At 43.8% G+C, this 18,328-nt stretch overlaps 1 protein-coding gene across 1 annotated transcript in view; it reads left to right on the top strand.

Moving 5' to 3' along the window:
• MCF2 (MCF.2 cell line derived transforming sequence) overlaps positions 1–18,328 on the top strand; it is a 35,053-nt gene that overhangs the window by 1,417 nt on the left and 15,308 nt on the right. Inside the window, exons 2-16 of the mRNA XM_009702012.1 lie at positions 554–673; positions 1,778–1,894; positions 3,711–3,860; positions 6,693–6,817; positions 7,302–7,416; positions 7,783–7,902; positions 9,081–9,272; positions 10,748–10,939; positions 11,091–11,262; positions 14,378–14,466; positions 15,032–15,120; positions 15,360–15,426; positions 17,252–17,367; positions 17,481–17,550; positions 17,916–18,007. Coding sequence (XP_009700314.1) covers positions 554–673; positions 1,778–1,894; positions 3,711–3,860; positions 6,693–6,817; positions 7,302–7,416; positions 7,783–7,902; positions 9,081–9,272; positions 10,748–10,939; positions 11,091–11,262; positions 14,378–14,466; positions 15,032–15,120; positions 15,360–15,426; positions 17,252–17,367; positions 17,481–17,550; positions 17,916–18,007 — 1,826 coding nt within the window. The remainder of the gene's footprint in view (positions 1–553; positions 674–1,777; positions 1,895–3,710; positions 3,861–6,692; positions 6,818–7,301; positions 7,417–7,782; positions 7,903–9,080; positions 9,273–10,747; positions 10,940–11,090; positions 11,263–14,377; positions 14,467–15,031; positions 15,121–15,359; positions 15,427–17,251; positions 17,368–17,480; positions 17,551–17,915; positions 18,008–18,328) is intronic.

Raw genomic sequence — 18,328 nt, 5'->3', positions numbered from 1 at the left:
CTCTTTCCACAGATCTATTTAAAAATGCACCTGCCAACCATATGCTTGAAAAAAGGCTCCAGCAGCATAGACAGGAAATTCCAAATTCTTACCACAAATTAAATGTTGCCTGGTAATTACCAGGGAGAAGAAGAGTACGCTTGATGCAGTTATGGGATGATTAGCGAGTTTGGCAATAAATTTTGCTTCCTCAATCTGTCTGTTGTTCCTCTCGATGTTCCAGCCCTCTGTTCCCTGCTAAGTCATAATTTCACTCCCCAAGTTATACCGCTGAACACAGTATATAGTATTAAAGTTTATAATAAGTGGCCCTCCGAGGTGCATGGCTGAACTCCTGCCTGCTCCAAAGGGAAGTGGGACTGGACAATACTCCTGCAGTTATGTCCCATATCTCTACACCACTTAAGGCATCTCCCTCCTGTTTTGAAAATAAGAAAAGGCTAGGAGGGGCAATCAGAAAAAAATACTGAGATCTGAATGATTTCCTCTCTTTTCAAGGCGTTGTTGGACCTGCCGTGTCCCCAGGTTGAATGTCATCTCTGTTTCCTTGCAGGCGTCTTTCCCAGGGAACTTGCACTTAGTGATGGTTCTTCGTCCCACGGGTTTTTTCCAGCGCACCTTCACTGACATTGGATTTCGGTTCAGTCAGGAGGATTTTCTGCTCAAGTTACCGGTACGAGCCTGCAGAGGTGTTGTGCTGTGCGTGATCGGAGGCTGCCCGCACCCCTCGGATCAGGGGTCGTGGTGTCCCACTCTACAGGCACCTATGTGAAGAGTAACCAGAGTGTCTCTGCCAAAAATGCCCTATTTCCACCAAATCTCTCCACCAAATCTCTGCTGTAGCATTTTTCAGCTCAGTTTGCTCCCCACAGAGCATGTCCGTGGTAGTGGGAGGTGGGCTTGGGAGGTAGGCTTCTCAGCCTGTCCTCATCCCCCAGATAGGCTGCATGCTTCCGTGGGGAATAAAACCATGCTTAGGAACTTGTTTACGTCTGAAAAGGCAAAGGACAGGTCTACTGAAGCTTTTGCTATGAATTCCACCCATAATCACCATTTTCATCTCTGTGTAAACTCCATACTGATACCACATTGGTATTTGTTTCTAAAATAGCAACTGAAATGGTTTTATATTCTCAAGTCAAAATTTCCAAGACCTCTAAAGCCACCTTGATTATAGGACATACTGAGAATGATTAGGAGAAGAAAAGTACGTTTATGGAATCTAAAGTTGACGCAATTACAAATGCACAAACCAAACCAAAACAATGTTTTCCTTTAGGAAATAATATGATTTTCACAAACTATGCTTTTTTCACTCTAAAATGATTGTCATTTGCACAGTTTTGAAAATTCATGACTTATCCCAGGGCAGATCAAGACACACAAAAACTCATGAGTATATATTTACGTGAAATTGGCCAATGCTTCACAACTTATTAAAATGTATATATTTTTCCGGATTACTGGTCATCCCTTGCAAAAACCTGCATTACTTTTGCTTTCAGCTCTGTTCTGCAGTCAGATACTGCAGCATCTCAGTGTGCTTTGCATTTAAGGAAGAAAGCACCTGGGAGATCAGGGTCGGCTTACAAAAATGGTCAAGTACATCAAAGTAAAAGCCATGTTAAACCATAAGCATAAGAAGAAAGCCATGCTGTAGAAAAATATTTAGAGTAAACCCAATTTTTAGATACATAGAAGATTTGTAGGCCTGGTCTGTGTATGACTTGGATAGAAGCGATGATCAACCAAACTACTGATGTTGCCTTGTTTGTAGGTTGTTATGCTGAGCTCGGTTAGCGACCTGCTGACGTACATTGATGAACAGCAATTAACCCCAGAGTTTGGAGGCACCCTGGAGTACTGCCACAGCGAGTGGGTCATCTTCAGGACTGTACGTACCGGGGCTGAGCACTGGGCTCTTGGGTCTTTGGGATCGATTGAGGAAGGTTTTCGGTAAGGCAATGAGCAATGGGTAGCTGAAAGTAACCCTTGAAGCCAACTGCATTTCCTCGATCAGATTTGCAAAGGAGTCAAGTGGCATTAGGCACTTGATGGGTTTATATGGGAACTGGATGATTAACTCCCTCAGGCACCTTTTGAAACTGCTCCTGAAAGATCTGTCTTCTTATGTCTTTATTAAAATTCCCTTAATGGTAGATACAAAATAGACTGCTTTTTTTTTTTTTTTTTAATAATAGTTGCTTCATGTGATTAATATCACAGATGTATTTGGGAACCAGGGCAATGAGACTGCTTTCTGCATCCTGTCCGAATGCAGAGAATTCAGAAAATTTCCTTTTATTTTTTTTGTTTGCAAGAATTTTCCTTTAATATTGCCAGGAATCAGGCACGTAGTTCCCTGAGCTGTGCCTTGTCGTGTGTTTCTATGCTTCCTGTACACTCTTAGTTTTCACTGGGACTTTGTCTCCCAGATTAATGGCAGGTTGGATTCCCAGTTACCTTCCCAACAAATCAAAGCACTAATGAAAAATATACCAGACATTGTGGTGCCCCTGGTCCTGCAACGTTATCCACACCAGCAGATGTGGAGCTCAGTATCAAGACGAAAGCACAAGACGCTGTAGCTGGAATAACTCAAGCTATTACTTGTGCCATTAACTTTGTGCCAGTTTACACTGATGCACTGCCAAATTAATGAATTTTTTAAATTTCTGGCTCTTAGTTTTGTTCTTTTACACGATGTGTTAAAGCGCTAATGGCATAGCTCTCACACTTGGAGATAAAAATGACAAAATGAATGACAACAAATGTTAATCTAGGAGAAGGACAGTTTGCAGACCATAGCTGCATATGGTAGATAAGTGTCCATATGAAAAACCTCTCCCAAAATTCCCTTGTAGTGTGCTCCTAAAACACTTCCTGGAATTTCTATGGAAAATACATGCTGTTTAAAGAAAATATAAATGTGATCAGTTACATTTGGGTTTATTACCCTGTTCTCAAAAGCAGAGCCAGAGCTGTGAGCGGGGTGGGAGAGCACCACTTCGCCCCATGGTGCGGGAGCCATCTGGCCTCCAGAGCTCCCACTGGCTGTGAAAATTTCCTTTTAGAGGTACCAACAGCTGGGGAGGTACCAACAGCACTCGTTTCCATCCCACTGTCTCCAGTTTGTCTCCGACACACTGCTTAGCTCCATCCCTTGTCCTCTTGGTGAAGCTGCGGATGAGGTGGCCGTGGTGCCAGACTGCCTTGTAACCCACCATTTGGGCTTGCGAAGCTGGAAACATCCATCACCAAGAAGCCAAATACATCTCCAAAGCCCTACTGCCTGGAGGTGGTTCCCAGTGTGGGTTAACTGGAGGAGAAGAATAATAGAAGAGGAATTACAGGAATATGTGGGATGGATCCTGTGGTGGCTTCTGCTATAGACCTCCAATATGTGATAGGAAAAATCTCAGAGTGCACAAGAACAGGCGGCAGAAAACAAAGTATGAGGTGTCTCTGCCCAATATTATCTTGTTGTGGATTCGGTCTGCACTAAAAGCCACCTGGCCACATGTTGGTGGCTACTACCTAATGCACCGCAGCAGACAGCAGCTCCATCTGCAGTCGACATCCCACCCACCTCTCTCAGAGCAAGCTGTTGGGTTCCCCTGCAGGTCTCAGCCTTGGCTCTTCACGCACTCTTAATGAGCCATAGGAATATCCTGAATCGCAAGCTGATTGCAATTATTGTCTCCCACCAGGCGATAGAGAGTTTTGCACTAACTGTGAAGGAAATTGCACAGATGTTACAATCCTTTGGCACGGAGCTGGCAGAGACCGAGCTGCCGGATGACATGTATTCGATCGAGCGCATCCTGGCCCTGCGCACGGAAAAGTACTACCAGCTCAAGGTACGTCTCATCAGCAACTCCACCGTGTGTTCCCAGCCCCTGTTTGCACAGCAAGATGGGATTTCTGGGGTTTGACTGCCTGTTTGTTTGATGCCCACTCCTTCCCTCCCATGCGTGTGTACGTGTTGACAGACAAAATAAAACACAGCATGACTATTTCTGTATGTTACCCTTTACATTTGCCATCCACTCAAGCAAATTACCCTGCCAGCATCCAGCAAACCGTCTCAGCTGCCGCCTCCTTGCTGGCTGCAGAAGTTGGTGTCCTCCATGTGCTCCTCCTGTGGGCTTTGCACATCTCGCTGGCAGCAGGGCAGCTGGGGGGCTTTGTCACCCATGTGTTTGTGCCCCTGGTGGGACTCCCTCTGCTTCACCCCCATGGCTGGAGAAAGCTGCATGCAAAGATCAGCAGCAGGGCTGGAGGGATGGTTTGTCCCCAGCTCCCTCCGCCTGATGCAGCTTCCCTGGGGGGACTTAAGGGAACTGTGCTGGAGAGCATATAAAGTGAAGATTTTGTGTGAGCACATGGTACGGAGCATTCATGATGCGATCCCTGTCTTCATGTGAGCCTTCATGTTTTGTCTTAAACATTTGTTGTTTAAGATTTTTTTTTTTTACCTATTTGTGATTGATTGTGATTAATATTATTATAGGAATGAGTGGCAGTTTTAGTGCAGCCAGCTGCTGCTATATCAAGCTGTTGTCTTTGCTGGTCCTGCATCTTTCTGGGGACAGGACAGGCCTGTCCCCAAACCCTCGCTTCAGAAACGATTCCCATGTTAATAGCTGTGCTGTACGGCTGAAGAATGAGCTCCTTTGCTTTATGACGGGATTCATTTACATAAGTCAAAGAAGTGTATGTCTTTTCATTTATAATCATTTGTCATTCACGTGACCCTGAGTTCCCAGAAGGCTGCCTGTAAGAAATGTGCAAAACGACACCCAAAGTGTGCTGTGTGTAGTATAAATGTGTGTGTGTATATGTAGAAAGTGTCATTGTAGGTACTGCCAATAGTCCTTTATTCCTTCTTTGAAAATGAATAGAGCTGTAGTATAAACCAGCAGCTACATGTATTGCAATATGACTTACTGACTTAAACTTCATGCTTAGGACTCTAGCCAAAGTGTTGGGGGCAAATATCGGCTACACAATGTAGTCCTGTGTATAAACCAGTCAGTAATGCACACTTTCCTCTGTGGAGAAATAAAACACGTCGTGTGTTTTCATTTGCATATAAAGCACAGCAGCCCTCAGTACGAGGCATCTGTTGCTTTTAATGCCTCGTCTATTAATTTCAAATATCAAAACCACGCGTTGGCGTTTGACTGAAATGAAGTCCGTTGGCTTTTTTCTTTTGTTCCTTCTAAGACTATGAAAGATGAAAGCAGATGAGAAACTGTGCACAGATTGTGGTGACAGCAAGACATGGGATCCTTGTCTCTCTCATGACAACCCCAAGATTGGTACAGCTGATTCCCGAATTCAAATAATGAGTCGATTAGAATAATTTATGTAGCCGTGATGCTGAACAGAAGCTGGTTGCAAACACAATGAAAAAATGACAGAAATTAATTAAACAGAGTAACTAAGAAATTAACCTTTTCGATATACTGAATGGGAGGAAAATCAAGTTAACACCTGTTTGCCAGTCGGGCTACTTTGTCATATGTATAATGAAAGGCTTTGAATCAAAAGGGGAACAGAGGGCTCTGGAGGGTGAGGTGTAAGAGGATGAAATAACAGCCACCTGCCATCTAAAGCATGCTGCGTAATTCCTCTTCCATTTTGAGTCTCCTAGATGTGGTAGTATCAAAAGGAGACGGGGTTTTGCCTTCTGTGATGTTTTAGTGATAGGGATGCAGACCGGCAGCGGATGCTTTGTGTGGGGGAAAGGAGAAGCTCCTGTGGCCATGTCCTTCTGCCCCTGGGCTGCTGCCCTGAGGATGGTGTTATGTTTAAGTTGCTATCTGAGGCAACCAGGCATTTAAGCAAGTCTGTGCTTTCTGAATCTTCTTCCTAAAGTGGTTTTGACATTGCTTCTCTTGCAGTGGAAGTGTGGCCATCTCCTAGAACAGGCTCTTACTCCTCCATTAGTTGGCTCGCCAATGGAGCTGTGCACAGGGTTGCTCCTTCAGGGCTTCTTCCAACTTGGGGTATCAGCCCCATCTGTTTTCTCCTTCCTTCTCACCTCTGTGTTTGGTCTGTTTTTTCTGAAAATAATTGACCAAAATGCTTGTTTGCTTTGGGACTGAGCCCAACACAGCACAAAGTACTTCAGCTGACGCTAATGAACACACCAAGGGTTGAAATTCTCTCTAAGTGAAGGTTATATTGAAAGTGCTGACTTGTTTCTATATGTAGAGGCTCTAGTAAGCGGTGCTATGCCATCTCAGTCCCAGCTTTGTCCCTCTGTAGGATGCTCTTCCTACAACCTCCTGTGATGACCTTGATGGAGAAGCACAGCCTCCAAGCAGCAGAAATACTTGCTTGAATACATAAACTTGTAGACAGATATCTAATACAAACCCACCTGCTCACCAAGAGAGACCTGTGGTAGTGCTGTCCTCCTGCCTCTTGAATCGTTTTGTGTCCTGATGTTTTCATGTGTGCTGGTTTCCACCCAGCCTGACAACCAGTCTGCAGTTCAGCCTCCTCCAGCTCCAGGTGCTAACCCCACGTTAAGGGGGCTAAAACATCTGCTCGGAGTCCTTTGGTCTGGTGGATACTGGTGTTTCGTTTCATACAGGGAAACTAAGGCAGGGACAAGACAAAATGACTTCTCCTTACCTCACAAAAAGTAACCTGAATCAGAAATGTTTTGCATTATACAGGAAGATATTACAGCAGTCACAAAAGAGGGGAACTTGCTTTTGAGCAGTTTTGAAGAACCTGACTCTGGGGAATGCAGTCAGGACCAGCACCGCGAGAGGCCTGGGGACTGGGAGACTGTGAATCGGTGAGTGCACTACGTTCTTCATTTGCCTGACTTTTGAGTGGAAACGCTCAAGTTATTTAAGCATAGATGTGTTGCTTAAGTCTCCTATCAAACAGGTAAAGACAAAGATATCAGAGTTTTGTTCCAGACCTGTGAAATTGCTGGGTGACTTCTGTCAAACGACTTCGACCCGCTCTGATTTTTTCCCCCCCCACTGATACCATGAGGCTGTGGGGCAAACGCAGGGTTCTTCCATGCCAGGCTTCTAGGTATTACTCAGATAAATGGAGACAGCAACAACTGCTTCACACAAGTGCTATCACCTGCAGTGATGATTTCATTAAAATTCTCTCTGAGATTTTCACAAGTCATATATACACATCCGTTGACTTCTCCTGAGAGCTTCAGTCCAGAAGACCTGAATAGGTGATCTCTAGGGCTTGTCTGTCTCTGCTAGTCCTCGATTTGCAAATTGTTCCAATCCTGTCCTTTTTCTGTGCTCAAGGTTACTTGGTCAGCTGCACGAGATGGAGACTGCTTTTGATGGCTTCTGGGAAAAACATCAGTTAAAAATGGAGCAATATTTACAATTGTGGAAGTTTGAGCAAAGTTTCCAAGAGGTATGATCAGATGCACTTCTATAGACAGAAGGAAGAGTTGGAGATGAAAAGGAGGGGAGAGGAGAGAAGTTTTTTATGCTTTTTGAGAGCATTTAATTTATGCTGCTGTTCCGTGGCTCTGGCAGGGCTCGCTACCCTGGGGAGACCACTGTGATTCCTCATTCAGAGCTAATTTAGGTATCACTGCCCTGCGGTCGCATAGGTTTTGCTGATAGAGGCATCTTTGAATTTAGAAATTAGTTCTTGTACGCTAGTTTTATTATTGGATTTAGCAGTCTTAGCTAAAGTGTGATTAATTTTGGTCTGAGAATGATTTTCTGCCTGTGCTTTGTATCCTTTTGCAGCAGTCTTCTTCTTTGTGTCTAGGTCAAGAATGCCATTGAATTTTTAATGGGTCAGCAAGCGGAGCTGCCCGACACTGGCGACAGTGTGCCCCAGGTGAAACAGAGGCTCAAGGACTTGGGTCATTTTGATGGTATGGCTCAGGTGAGATAAACTTTTACAGAAAGAGGCACTAAGGAGACACAAGAGGCACGTTCTGTGTTTGTCGTAGGAAGTGTTTTCTGAAATTACCTGGTTCGGGTCTAATTTGTTGGTAAGCGGCTGCACGAAAGGATTGATTTCATGTCTTTGCTCTGCACAGCAATGCTGTGATCACTCTGAAAGCCAGGAACAGGGTATTTAATTATCATAGTTAAAATAAATTGCTGAGCCACCATGAAAATCCAGAGCAGATAAATGTCTGAACATAGGGGAGGCGTGGGATTTAATGAGCTGAAAGAAGAATTATTTATATGTTAAGTGCTTTAGCAGTGCTAATAGGCAGAGACTTGTTACCAGGCACATGGAGAGGCAAAAAAGTTGCTATCTTGACGTGTCTGTGATTTGAACATAACATATGGATGAAGACTAAGAGCTGTAGGGGAAAGAAGAGTGAAGAGAGATGATTCACAGGAGCCCAACTGAGGATGTGACTTCTGTAAAGGGATGCGCTTGGCAAGTGGGCCAAGGTCAGTGGAGAAATCCTGAGGGATCTGGACACAACCTTCAGAGGCTTCTTTGAAAATAAGAGTCCTAGGGGGAAGGTCTAAGGCTTTTTTGACCATTTGGAAGAAATGTTTGTGGAGAGAGGGAGGAGGAACAGGCAGACAGGGTGCAACAGGGAAGCAGCCCCAGCAGAAAGCCAACCCTGGAGAAGATCTAACCATTACACTGACCAAGATGTGCAGACAAGATAGCGTGTTCTTTGCATCAAACTTTGCTGCAAAGGGCCTGATTTGTTTTCACCATAAACCTTAACTGCTCAAATTCCCTTTCATGCTTATGAGCATAGTGTGCCTAAATTGGACATCAGCTGCACGTCTTTTTAGAGTGCAGTTCTTGGAGACGGCAGCAATATGTTGCCAGCAGCCATTCACAGCATTGCTAGTTTGGTGAAATACTGTTTTATTCTTCATCCTCTTTTTGGATAGCAGAAGTTTTTTTTTCCCGGATGATGGGTGCTATTTTATCCTGCATAAGCCACCCATTCTGGCTACTCTTAATGGCAGTCATCTCCATGTGTACCTGAAATCTGGTAAGACGAGAAAGCGCATGTTGTTACGTGTAGATATTTTGGCATTATTTCAGTAAGCGTGCAATCCGTTCTCTTCCTTTCGCTGAAGGATCTGATAGGGAAGGCTCAGGTGGTGATACTACACGGACACCAGCTAGCAGCAAATCATCACTACGCGCTCAACTTAATCTGCCAGCAATGCAACGAGCTGCGGCACCATTCTGATGTCTTGTCTGATGAGATCAAAAGGAAGCAGATGCGACTGCAGAAGACTTTGGATCTTCATACCCGCCTTCAGCAGGTAGAGTTCAGAGACACAGTACCCTGAGAAGTAAATAGTTAGCTTCCCCATGGGGTTAGCCTCTCCACTTCTTAGCTGGAAGCATCTGAAATTTGCGGGTTTGCTTCAGCAGTTCATGATAGCAAAGCGTTCCCCAGAGGCTGGAGGAATGCTTCACCCCTCACTTAGCTGGTTAAGTTAGCAAACAGGTATCTGCTGGTGCTGTGAATAGTCAGCAGAAAGAGGTGGACATCTCCAGAGGGCAATTCAGAGCACCAAAGTTCAGCTGCTGCTGTCAGTCACGCTTTCATGCTGCATCCATGTGTTAATTGACTTTCAAGGTTTTCATACCCAGTGCAATAGAGATAATGCTTTCAGATAAACTCCAGTCCCTTTTTTCTTAGCGATTTATTAAGAATGAACATAGCTGACTGTAAAATAAGGTGACAGATTGGTAGATAGGCACAGCTGCTCTGTGCTAGCATGGAAGTGGAGTCATGTGGTTCCAATGCTCTTTGATATCTTAATCAGCATCAAATATTCATTTAGGAAAATTCACGCTAATTAGGCCAGAAGGCACATGGCTGTAATATGCTTGAGGCCATTAAGAGAAGCAGTGAAGTCTGACCCTGTTCCATTTCACTGTTTCGGGGGACTAGGAAACTGGTTTTTTTTCTCCTTGTATGCTCCACTTCTATGTTGCACTAATCTGTGGGGACGGACGATTCCCTGGCAGCTGCTCGGCTGCAGGGCAGTGTCCTCTCCTGGGCTCCTTGCAGTCCTGCTTGGTGCTCATGGTCTAGCCCATGGGCTCTGCTGGAGCACACTGGGGTCCTGCTCTCCAAGACCTCCCTTCCTGTTCACAGCACCGGAGGTCTTCTGTCGTTCTTGGCTGCAGCATCTTCTCACGCCTGTGCACACCATGGTGTGCGGGTGCCAACTGAACCCCAGCCTGGCATTCACCCATTGCCTGTGCATGTTAAGTGTTGAACTTTAAACTGCAATTTAAAATCCTTATTTTCTTTTTTTTTAAAAAAACATGAATGCAATTACTTTGATCGTTCCTCATGGTTCAGGTCTGCACTGAGCCAGGCATTTATCTCAAGAAACCCACCTGTCTCATTGTAAACTCTGTAGTGTCCTCTTCAGCTTTCTAAGTTGGATAAATAAAGATCTGCTTATCATTTGGTTGAACTATGCACTAAATAGTGCTTCTGTGTCAGTTATACCACTGGTTTTATCTAGGTACAAGTGGGAGCACGACTTGGCTGGGTATCTGTTGATAGCAGTTGAGGACTGCAGTTACCCTCCAGGAAAAAAATGTGTTTTTTCTACGTTCTAATCAAAATGCAATAGCTGCTGAGGTCTTTAGGAGTGCTAATTAGCTCCATGTTGAAAATAGAGATCCAGTAAACGATATTCCTCATGGGAACCTTGATTTAGTAGGGGTGCCGCTGATGGTCCTGCTCCCTGTGTTTGCCCTGTGCTGTTACCAGGCTCTGCAGTGCTGTGACGAAGGTGCCTACCTGCTCGCCAACCAGCAGATGGATAAGTGCCAGTCTAAGGAAGGTGCTCAGAAAGCTCTCCAGGACATAGAAAGATTTCTTGAAAGCTCTTCAGCCTACTTAAACTGTGATCCCCAAGCCCTACACTACGATTTTGAGTCAGTCTTAACATCTGAATTGAAGGTAAGCAACCCCTCCAGTTCCTTGTTATACAAGGAAAAAAGCAAGATCGGACTGGGTTGCAGTGCTGTCGGCTTTATAGTCCTCTGTTTTGGGTCAAAGTGCAAAATAATGGTAGTTATTTGATCACAGGAGTCTTTTTCACTCTCTACAGTGCCAGATACAGTCAGTGCAGGTCAAGCTTGAAAACGTTCGAAGCATGTTTGAGAATCGTCAGTCTTGCTTCAAGAAGCTGTTGGATAAGCACGTGCGGCCCGTCCAATTAGTAGCCCCTCGGCCAGAAAATCCACCGAGATCAAAATCACCATTATTTTCTCCTAAACATGGTAAAATATTTTAAATTTATGGTATTTTCAGGTGACAATTTTGCTTTGAGGCAGGAAGAGCAAGGCTAAGGACAGTTTTGAGAAACCAGCTAAACCTTGCTGTCTGATACAGAGTTGTTGTGTAGTGCTAAATGTATATGAGATGATTTATTATCTTTCCAATTTTTGTGTCTAGCTTCCCATACCTGTGTGAAGAATGGGGCTGGTTGCTTGGTATTTATTTTTACTTCATACTCAGTGAAAAAAGAGAGCTGTAAACAGCGCATACTTCCAGTTCTGCTTTACTGGCATCATACTGGGCTGAAACTGGTGAATTAGTACTACAGGGAAAAAGGGCAAGGTTTATAAATTTATTAGCATAGCTATCCTCTGTGGCTGTCTTGAGCTGGGACTGACATAAAATTAGATTGATGTTTGCAAAGGAGCTTGGAGAAATGAGCAGCTCAAATCTCATGAACAGAAATGAGCTGGATGCTTAACTCTCTTTGATTCCTTGAGGACGTCTTCCTTAAATCCCAATTGTGGAATAATTAATGCCCGTAAAGGTACAAATTCTGGTTGAACTGAATGTTCTGCCCCGATTTTGGTAATGGGATGTGGCACAATGTTAGCTTTAAATGATAGCATTAAAACTTTCATCCTTGGCAGCCCTGTATGTATCAGAATTAAAAAGTATTCCAAAGTAACATCCATGTATTTTAAACCACGGACTTGCTACGTTGTGTGGGGATATTAAACTCCATGGTCTGACTGCATAAAGCAATGCAACATTTGTGTTTTAACACAAAACTTTTATGATGAATTAATGAATATTGGTTACGGTGAATTGTAGCAGGTGTCGTACAACAGTAAAAGTGGCTCCAGTTCAGGGAGTGACTAATGGGAATAGCCAAGGTAGTGGAGGGAGGGGAGTGAAGCTAGATGCAATAAGGGGAATTAAGCTACTCAAGATGCAAGCCAGTGCAGCAAATAAATCCCAAATTTCTTCTTCCGAGGCTGATGCCTCCTTCACTAGACTGCACTGCTCTCTGACCCCTTTCCTCAAGCAGGAAAAAAGCTCTGAGCCTTTAAACTAGAGTATTGCCTGTTTTAACTAATCTAACATTTCCAGCTTTCTAGAAATGAGGAAGTGTTAAGGAGGAATTATTGACTCAAAGAGTAGGGGTAAATGGGTGGCCACCTCCGTGGGACGTTGTGAGACCATCATTATTTGGCTGGACTTATTTCATGCCTTTATGGGATGCACGTTTTTCTAGCAAAGGCGCTCAGTCGCCTGCAAAGCACAGGTATCCTGCATTAATCCTCTTCCTGAAAGAGATGATCAAGTGTGGTGAAATGAGCATAGCCAGCAAGGAGGGAAAGACAAAAGGCTCCTCTTTGGATAGATCATGCCAAGAGGGCTTTTTAATAAGGCCTCTGTTTGACACAAAACGTCAAAATGCTGCAGGCCTGCTGGCGTGATGCGCAGTGTCAAAGACACATGCTGGGCTCTGCCGGGAGTGCTTTGAGATGGATGGGTTTTATGGCATGGATTGAAACCAAACCACCTCTGAGCACATGACTTTTGTCCTCTTTTTCTTTCTTTCTTTTCCCCGCCCCCCCCCCCCCGCCCCTTCTTTTTCTGTCTGAGGACAGATACTTCCTCTTTCATCTTTGCCCTGGATTTGAAGCCTGTCTGATAAATGTGGTTCTAATTTTGAAACCACTTTTTTTGGGGGAAAAAAGAGTAAACCTATCCTGTCCTGAGCCATAAAGCGTAGTGAGATGTGCCAAAGCGGTATGGCAGGCTGCGGCAGAGCCCGAGGGCTGGAGTAAAGTCATTCTCGCAACAGAACGCCGAGCTGGAGCTGGTGACCATCTCCTGTCTGACTTCCCATCCATGTTCCGTTCCTCCCAGCGGGAGCCTCCCAGTAGGACCACTGGCAAGCCCTTGCTTCTTTTGGGTCTTCCTGTCCATCATGGGTCACACCCCACGCACGCCTTTGCTCTCCTCTCCAGCATCCAGATCTCTCTCCTTCCTCATTTGGCATGTGTACATGTGGAGGTCTAAGGCCTCGTTGGTGTGATAATACCGAATAGCTTGATCTTACAGCAGCCCCATCTGAAGATGGGACGCCTGCTTTCCACATGGGTTTGCATTCCTCTGCATCCATTTTTCTCCCTACATTTTCTGTTTTACAAAAGGTGGCTCTTTGGTGTCAGTGCTGTTCAAACCCTCGAGCTAGACACAGCTGCTGTTGCTTTCTCATGTGCTGTGATACCTTTTTTCACTCCGATGGAAAGATAGTTTATGAGTACTTTTTTACATTTTTTTTTTTTTTTAACTTCACTAGCCTCTTTTTTCTGTTTGTAAATAAGGTGAATATTGCACATCAGAATGTGTTTATTTTTGGTCCATCTCAGAATTTGGTGCAGCCACTGGGGCTGCAGCTTGGCACACGGAGCTGTCACTGAGGCTGGAGCCAGTGCGATGCTGGAGAAATTTGTTATTGCCATTCATGTTGGGGGAAAAGACCTTTTTGGTGAAGAATTGCCATATTGACTATTCAGGAGTAAGCAGTATTTGAAAGATGCTGTATAACTCATTGGGGAAGTTGATGTTTTATTTTTAAGCTTCCACTTTACCTCTGTAAGCCAAAGTATTACAACTTGTAATTGTTTACTGACAATATCAATAAGTGCTTCCAAGGTGGAGAAACAGTTTATACCAGCTGAGCATCTTGCCCTACATTCATAAAAGGACTTTAAAACAGTATCCCAGTAGATGATGTTCCTTTTGGTAGTTTATTTGATTTTATTGTTTTCTATCATTTGCACAGGCTTCACAGACTTTGTTAGGTTTTGATTACAGTATTCACTTAATGGGCTTTTTTTTTTTTTCTGATTACTTTCTACTTTCTGGCCTTTATGACCATCCGTGTGACTTGTGCTATTTGGTATTAGTATTGTTGTTTGAGATAGATACCCTTTTATTTTGTCAGTTGCCTTGTAGTATTAGCTAAGTAATTATTCATCCTTAACATGTATCCCATTTTTCTTAGTGACTTACTAGTTTCTGTCTGAACCATCTCCACTACAGATGTACATTACATAATTATGTTTTTTTCTACCCAAGGTGTGGATTTTAATTCCAGTTTGAAATTTTCATTTGATCTCTCTCTCCCTGGGAAGAAAACATCAAGAAAAACTCCAAGCTCTCGCAAGGTAAAAATTATTCATGAAATCTGAATGAGTTTTATACACTGAAAAACTGAAACCCTTCTAAAAACTGATTGTACTTAGACTTTGGTTTTGAAGATGCTTTCTTCTTTTTTTCCCTTAAAATAAACAAAACCCAAACCCAACCCTTTCGTATCCATATGGTTTAGTTGGATTGGTCCAGCACCTGAGATCTGTCTCAAATTGCTTTTCCAAGTCACAGATATCGATTTTCTGTGTGTTGTTCCCTGATGCGTAGCAGTGATGTCTATTTGGAAAACTCCCCATCTGCAGATATTTCCCCTGTGGAAACTGTTCTCTGGTCTCTGCAATAATGAATTATGTTACCAGCATTTTCAGATTTTATATAGCAGAGTAATTTCTGGGAATATTTGGCTACCCATTATACGCTATGCCCTTTTAAAGTTTTGTGTCACAAAGGATTTCTTAAAAGGAAGCGTATGACATCCTTCCCCAAGGAGTTCCCGTGCCGAGATCAAGGGCTGGGCTCGTCCTGCCTCTGCAGCGACCCCCCTGCAGCTCTTCCCAGGGCATCCCATTTCTCTTCCAGATCGAAGTAATGCACGACTATCAGGAAAAACGAAATTCCTTGCAGTATTTTATTTCAGACAGTGACGACAACTTAGATATACTAAAAGGGTAAGCTTTCATCCTGTTTACATCACTCAAAATTATGTTTATTTCTGGCTAATCCTTGCCCATCCATGTGTTCCTCCAACCTGACCTAGGTGTCATCTCTTGTGCTTTTACCTGTTACGTCATCCCTATGTTGGTTGATTATGAGATCACACTGTGATTTGGGATAGTTGAACCACACTGATTACCTGTGGTTTTTTTTACAGACATAAAAATAATATACTTCTTTATTTTTTCTTTAGCCATGTCATAAATGAGCTTATAGAAACTGAGAGAGTGTATGTAGAGGAGCTCTTCACTGTTTTGACGGTGAGTGACTTCTTCAGATTGCTCATTACTGTTCCCCGGTGACTTGTACAAAAGGGCACCTGCCACTCTGTCAAACTAAGCAAAATGTGATGGAGCAGGTTTCTACCAAACTGTCAGATCCCAAGCTAGTCATAAATTTTCAAGTTTTCTCCCTAACTTGTCTTTGTTGGAGGCATCTGTAGGAACAGTTGGTATCAGGATGAGCTTTTCATCTAGAATGAGGGAGAAGCCTTCTGTTTGTACACAAAAGCACTGGTAATTAGTTTTATCAGTGGCTGGAAAGATGTACAAAAAGCTGTTATTTTTAACTGTTCCCTAATTTCTTTTACCTTTTGGAGACAAAAAAAAGAGGCTTGTGTTTTATCCTTGGGAGGATTCTGTCTCAAGTTCGTGAATATATAAAGCACATTTCTTTAGAAAACAGATTATAATTTCTTATCCTGCCATTTTAGACACTTCTACTTTATTCCAAAATAACTCTTGCTGATGGCCAAAACAAACTGGCTGTTAAATAGCTCTTCCCCCCCCCCGCCCTTGCATTTCTCTCACCCAGGAGCAAGCAGGATATAAATCTGGTGGACTGCAGGTAGTTACATGTAATTGCCCTGCAATGATTGTTTTGGTGGTTTTTTTTTGTTAAACCACACTCTCTGTGGTAAAGCAGTTGGCAGGTACGCAGATTTATTACTGTGCATATCAAGTCTAGATAGAGAAAAATGGGCAGATAGACTGAAGTTTTATGAAAATAGTATTTCCTTTAAAGAGGGAAGCCTGCTTGCGGTGGTTTAATATAAATGACTAATTTTCCAGATACTTATCTTCTACTGCATCCTTAATGAACTACAAAATGCCTGCTTAGTATAAGGAATACTGATTCCAACCATAGTGAATGTGGTGAGAGGTTAATTTGGAAAGCCAAAGAAGATGTGCTGTACATACTGAATATACTTTTGCGAATATTTTTGCTACTCGTGTTAAAAGGGCCTCAGTTCTGTGCAATGCTTGGTGACTAGCGTGGCCAGTTTGAGCTGTGGCTAATGGCCTTCTTGAGGTCTCCTTTGCAGTAATGGTCCTGAGCTCTGGCCATGCCTTCTCCCTACCCTACAGTTAGGAAGTTTACCACATCTGATGAATGTTTTTCTGTTGGTGCAGGGATGTGATGTTACTGAGGGGAGCTTTGCACTGTTTCCTAGTTCTACCCAACAATTTGTAGTGCAGTAGTGTCCCTTCCAGCTCCTCCCTACTTGGGAGGCTGTGATTTCAAGAGGCAGGAGGAGCCACGGAGGACAGAAATCCTGAGGCATCAGGGAGAGCAAGACCCTGGTGCTCAGCGGGTCTTGTACAAGAGCAAAAAGCCCATTGATTTTGGTATTTGATCTCAAGCCATCTCTGCTTTGCAACAACTCACCTCATACACCGATTCTCATGAGGTTTTGCGTACGCCGTACAAACACGTTGTCGCTCCTGTGTCCCACAATCATAGCAGCAGATGTGTTCAGCCCAGGCAGGTGTTCCGCCAGGACCTCTCCCACAGTCAGGCCATAGCGAGGAGAAAGTGGCTACAACTTGCCTTTGGTGAATAAAGAGCATCTTGCAGTACTGGCCAGCCCTGCAGGAGCCATCCCAAGCCATCCTGTGTTGGACCACAACCCAACATTCCCAGGGACAGAAAGACAGGGATTTAGAGATAAAAATAAGGAAATAAAAGGGGGCTTGTACTTTGAAATAAAGCAGATCTGTTCACATCCCCTTTTCATCTGCCTTTGAGGAGATGCCAAGCCATGGCATTACCAACTGAGTGATGAGCCCTTTTTGCATCCCGCAGGGCTACAGAGCTGAGATGGATAATCCTGCCATGGTCATCCTCATGCCTCCCGTGCTGAGGAACAGGAAGGACGTCCTCTTCGGAAACATGCCTGAGATATATGACTTCCACAACAAGTATGATGCTGGCTCTATTCCCCTTTTTATCAGCCTGATTTCCTATAATCATTAAATACCCAAACCCTGCCTTGTTCACTGCTGGATTTTATCTCTTCTCCCGTCTCTTGCAGAATTTTCCTGCACAGTTTGGAAAGCTGCCTGGGAGCACCCGAGAGAGTGGGATTTTGTTTCCTAGACAGGGTGGGTGACTCATTTTCACATATAAAGCAGACTTGAAGGCCAATGTTTCTCCTGATTTGTCACACTCTGCAACATCTTAGTTATGTCAGTTGAGTAAGATGCTTCTGATACGCAATACCAACAGCAAGGCAGGGAGCGTAGGTGCGTGGCCAGCAGCAGATGGGAGAGAGCAGCAGTCGTGACTACACTGCGGTCTGCTGTCTTTCTCAGCAGTGGTTTTTTTTTACCCAAATTCTGTGACTTTTAGATACTAAAAAGTTGTCAGCAGAGATAAAAGCAAGTTTACAGTTTGCGGGTTCACCTTATTTGGCTGCCCAGCAGGTTTGCGTGCATGCATATGACTTGCCTTTCGGCTTCCCTTACAGCGAGAGGATTTCCAGATGTATGAGAAATACTGCCAGAACAAACCCCGGTCGGAGTCCCTGTGGAGGCAGTGCTCCGAAAGCACCTTCTTCCAGGTGAGCTGTTTGTTCCTACCAAGGCAGGCATCGTCTTGGGACACTTGTTCTAAACACCCTACTCAGCACCCCAGGATTTTGCAGCATATTCTGTTTGCTGTTGCATGGAAGCCTCACAAAAATAACAGTTGGAGTTTCTTGTACAAACGAGTTTAAGGCAGAGCCATTCATTATATTATTTTATGTGTTTTTATAGAATTTCTTTAGTTACAGGCACCTTATGACAATTTTGCATAAAATCTTCAAAGTCATCAAACCATACGAGTCATGCTGTTGGAGTAACTACTTACAGTTGTGCAGAACTTACTTAATCTGAATTC

The sequence above is a fragment of the Cariama cristata genome, unplaced genomic scaffold, assembly GCF_000690535.1.
Source record: "Cariama cristata isolate BGI_N322 unplaced genomic scaffold, ASM69053v1 scaffold10526, whole genome shotgun sequence".
Taxonomy (NCBI): Eukaryota; Metazoa; Chordata; class Aves; order Cariamiformes; family Cariamidae; genus Cariama; species Cariama cristata.
This window is presented reverse-complemented; position numbering and strand designations above follow the sequence as displayed.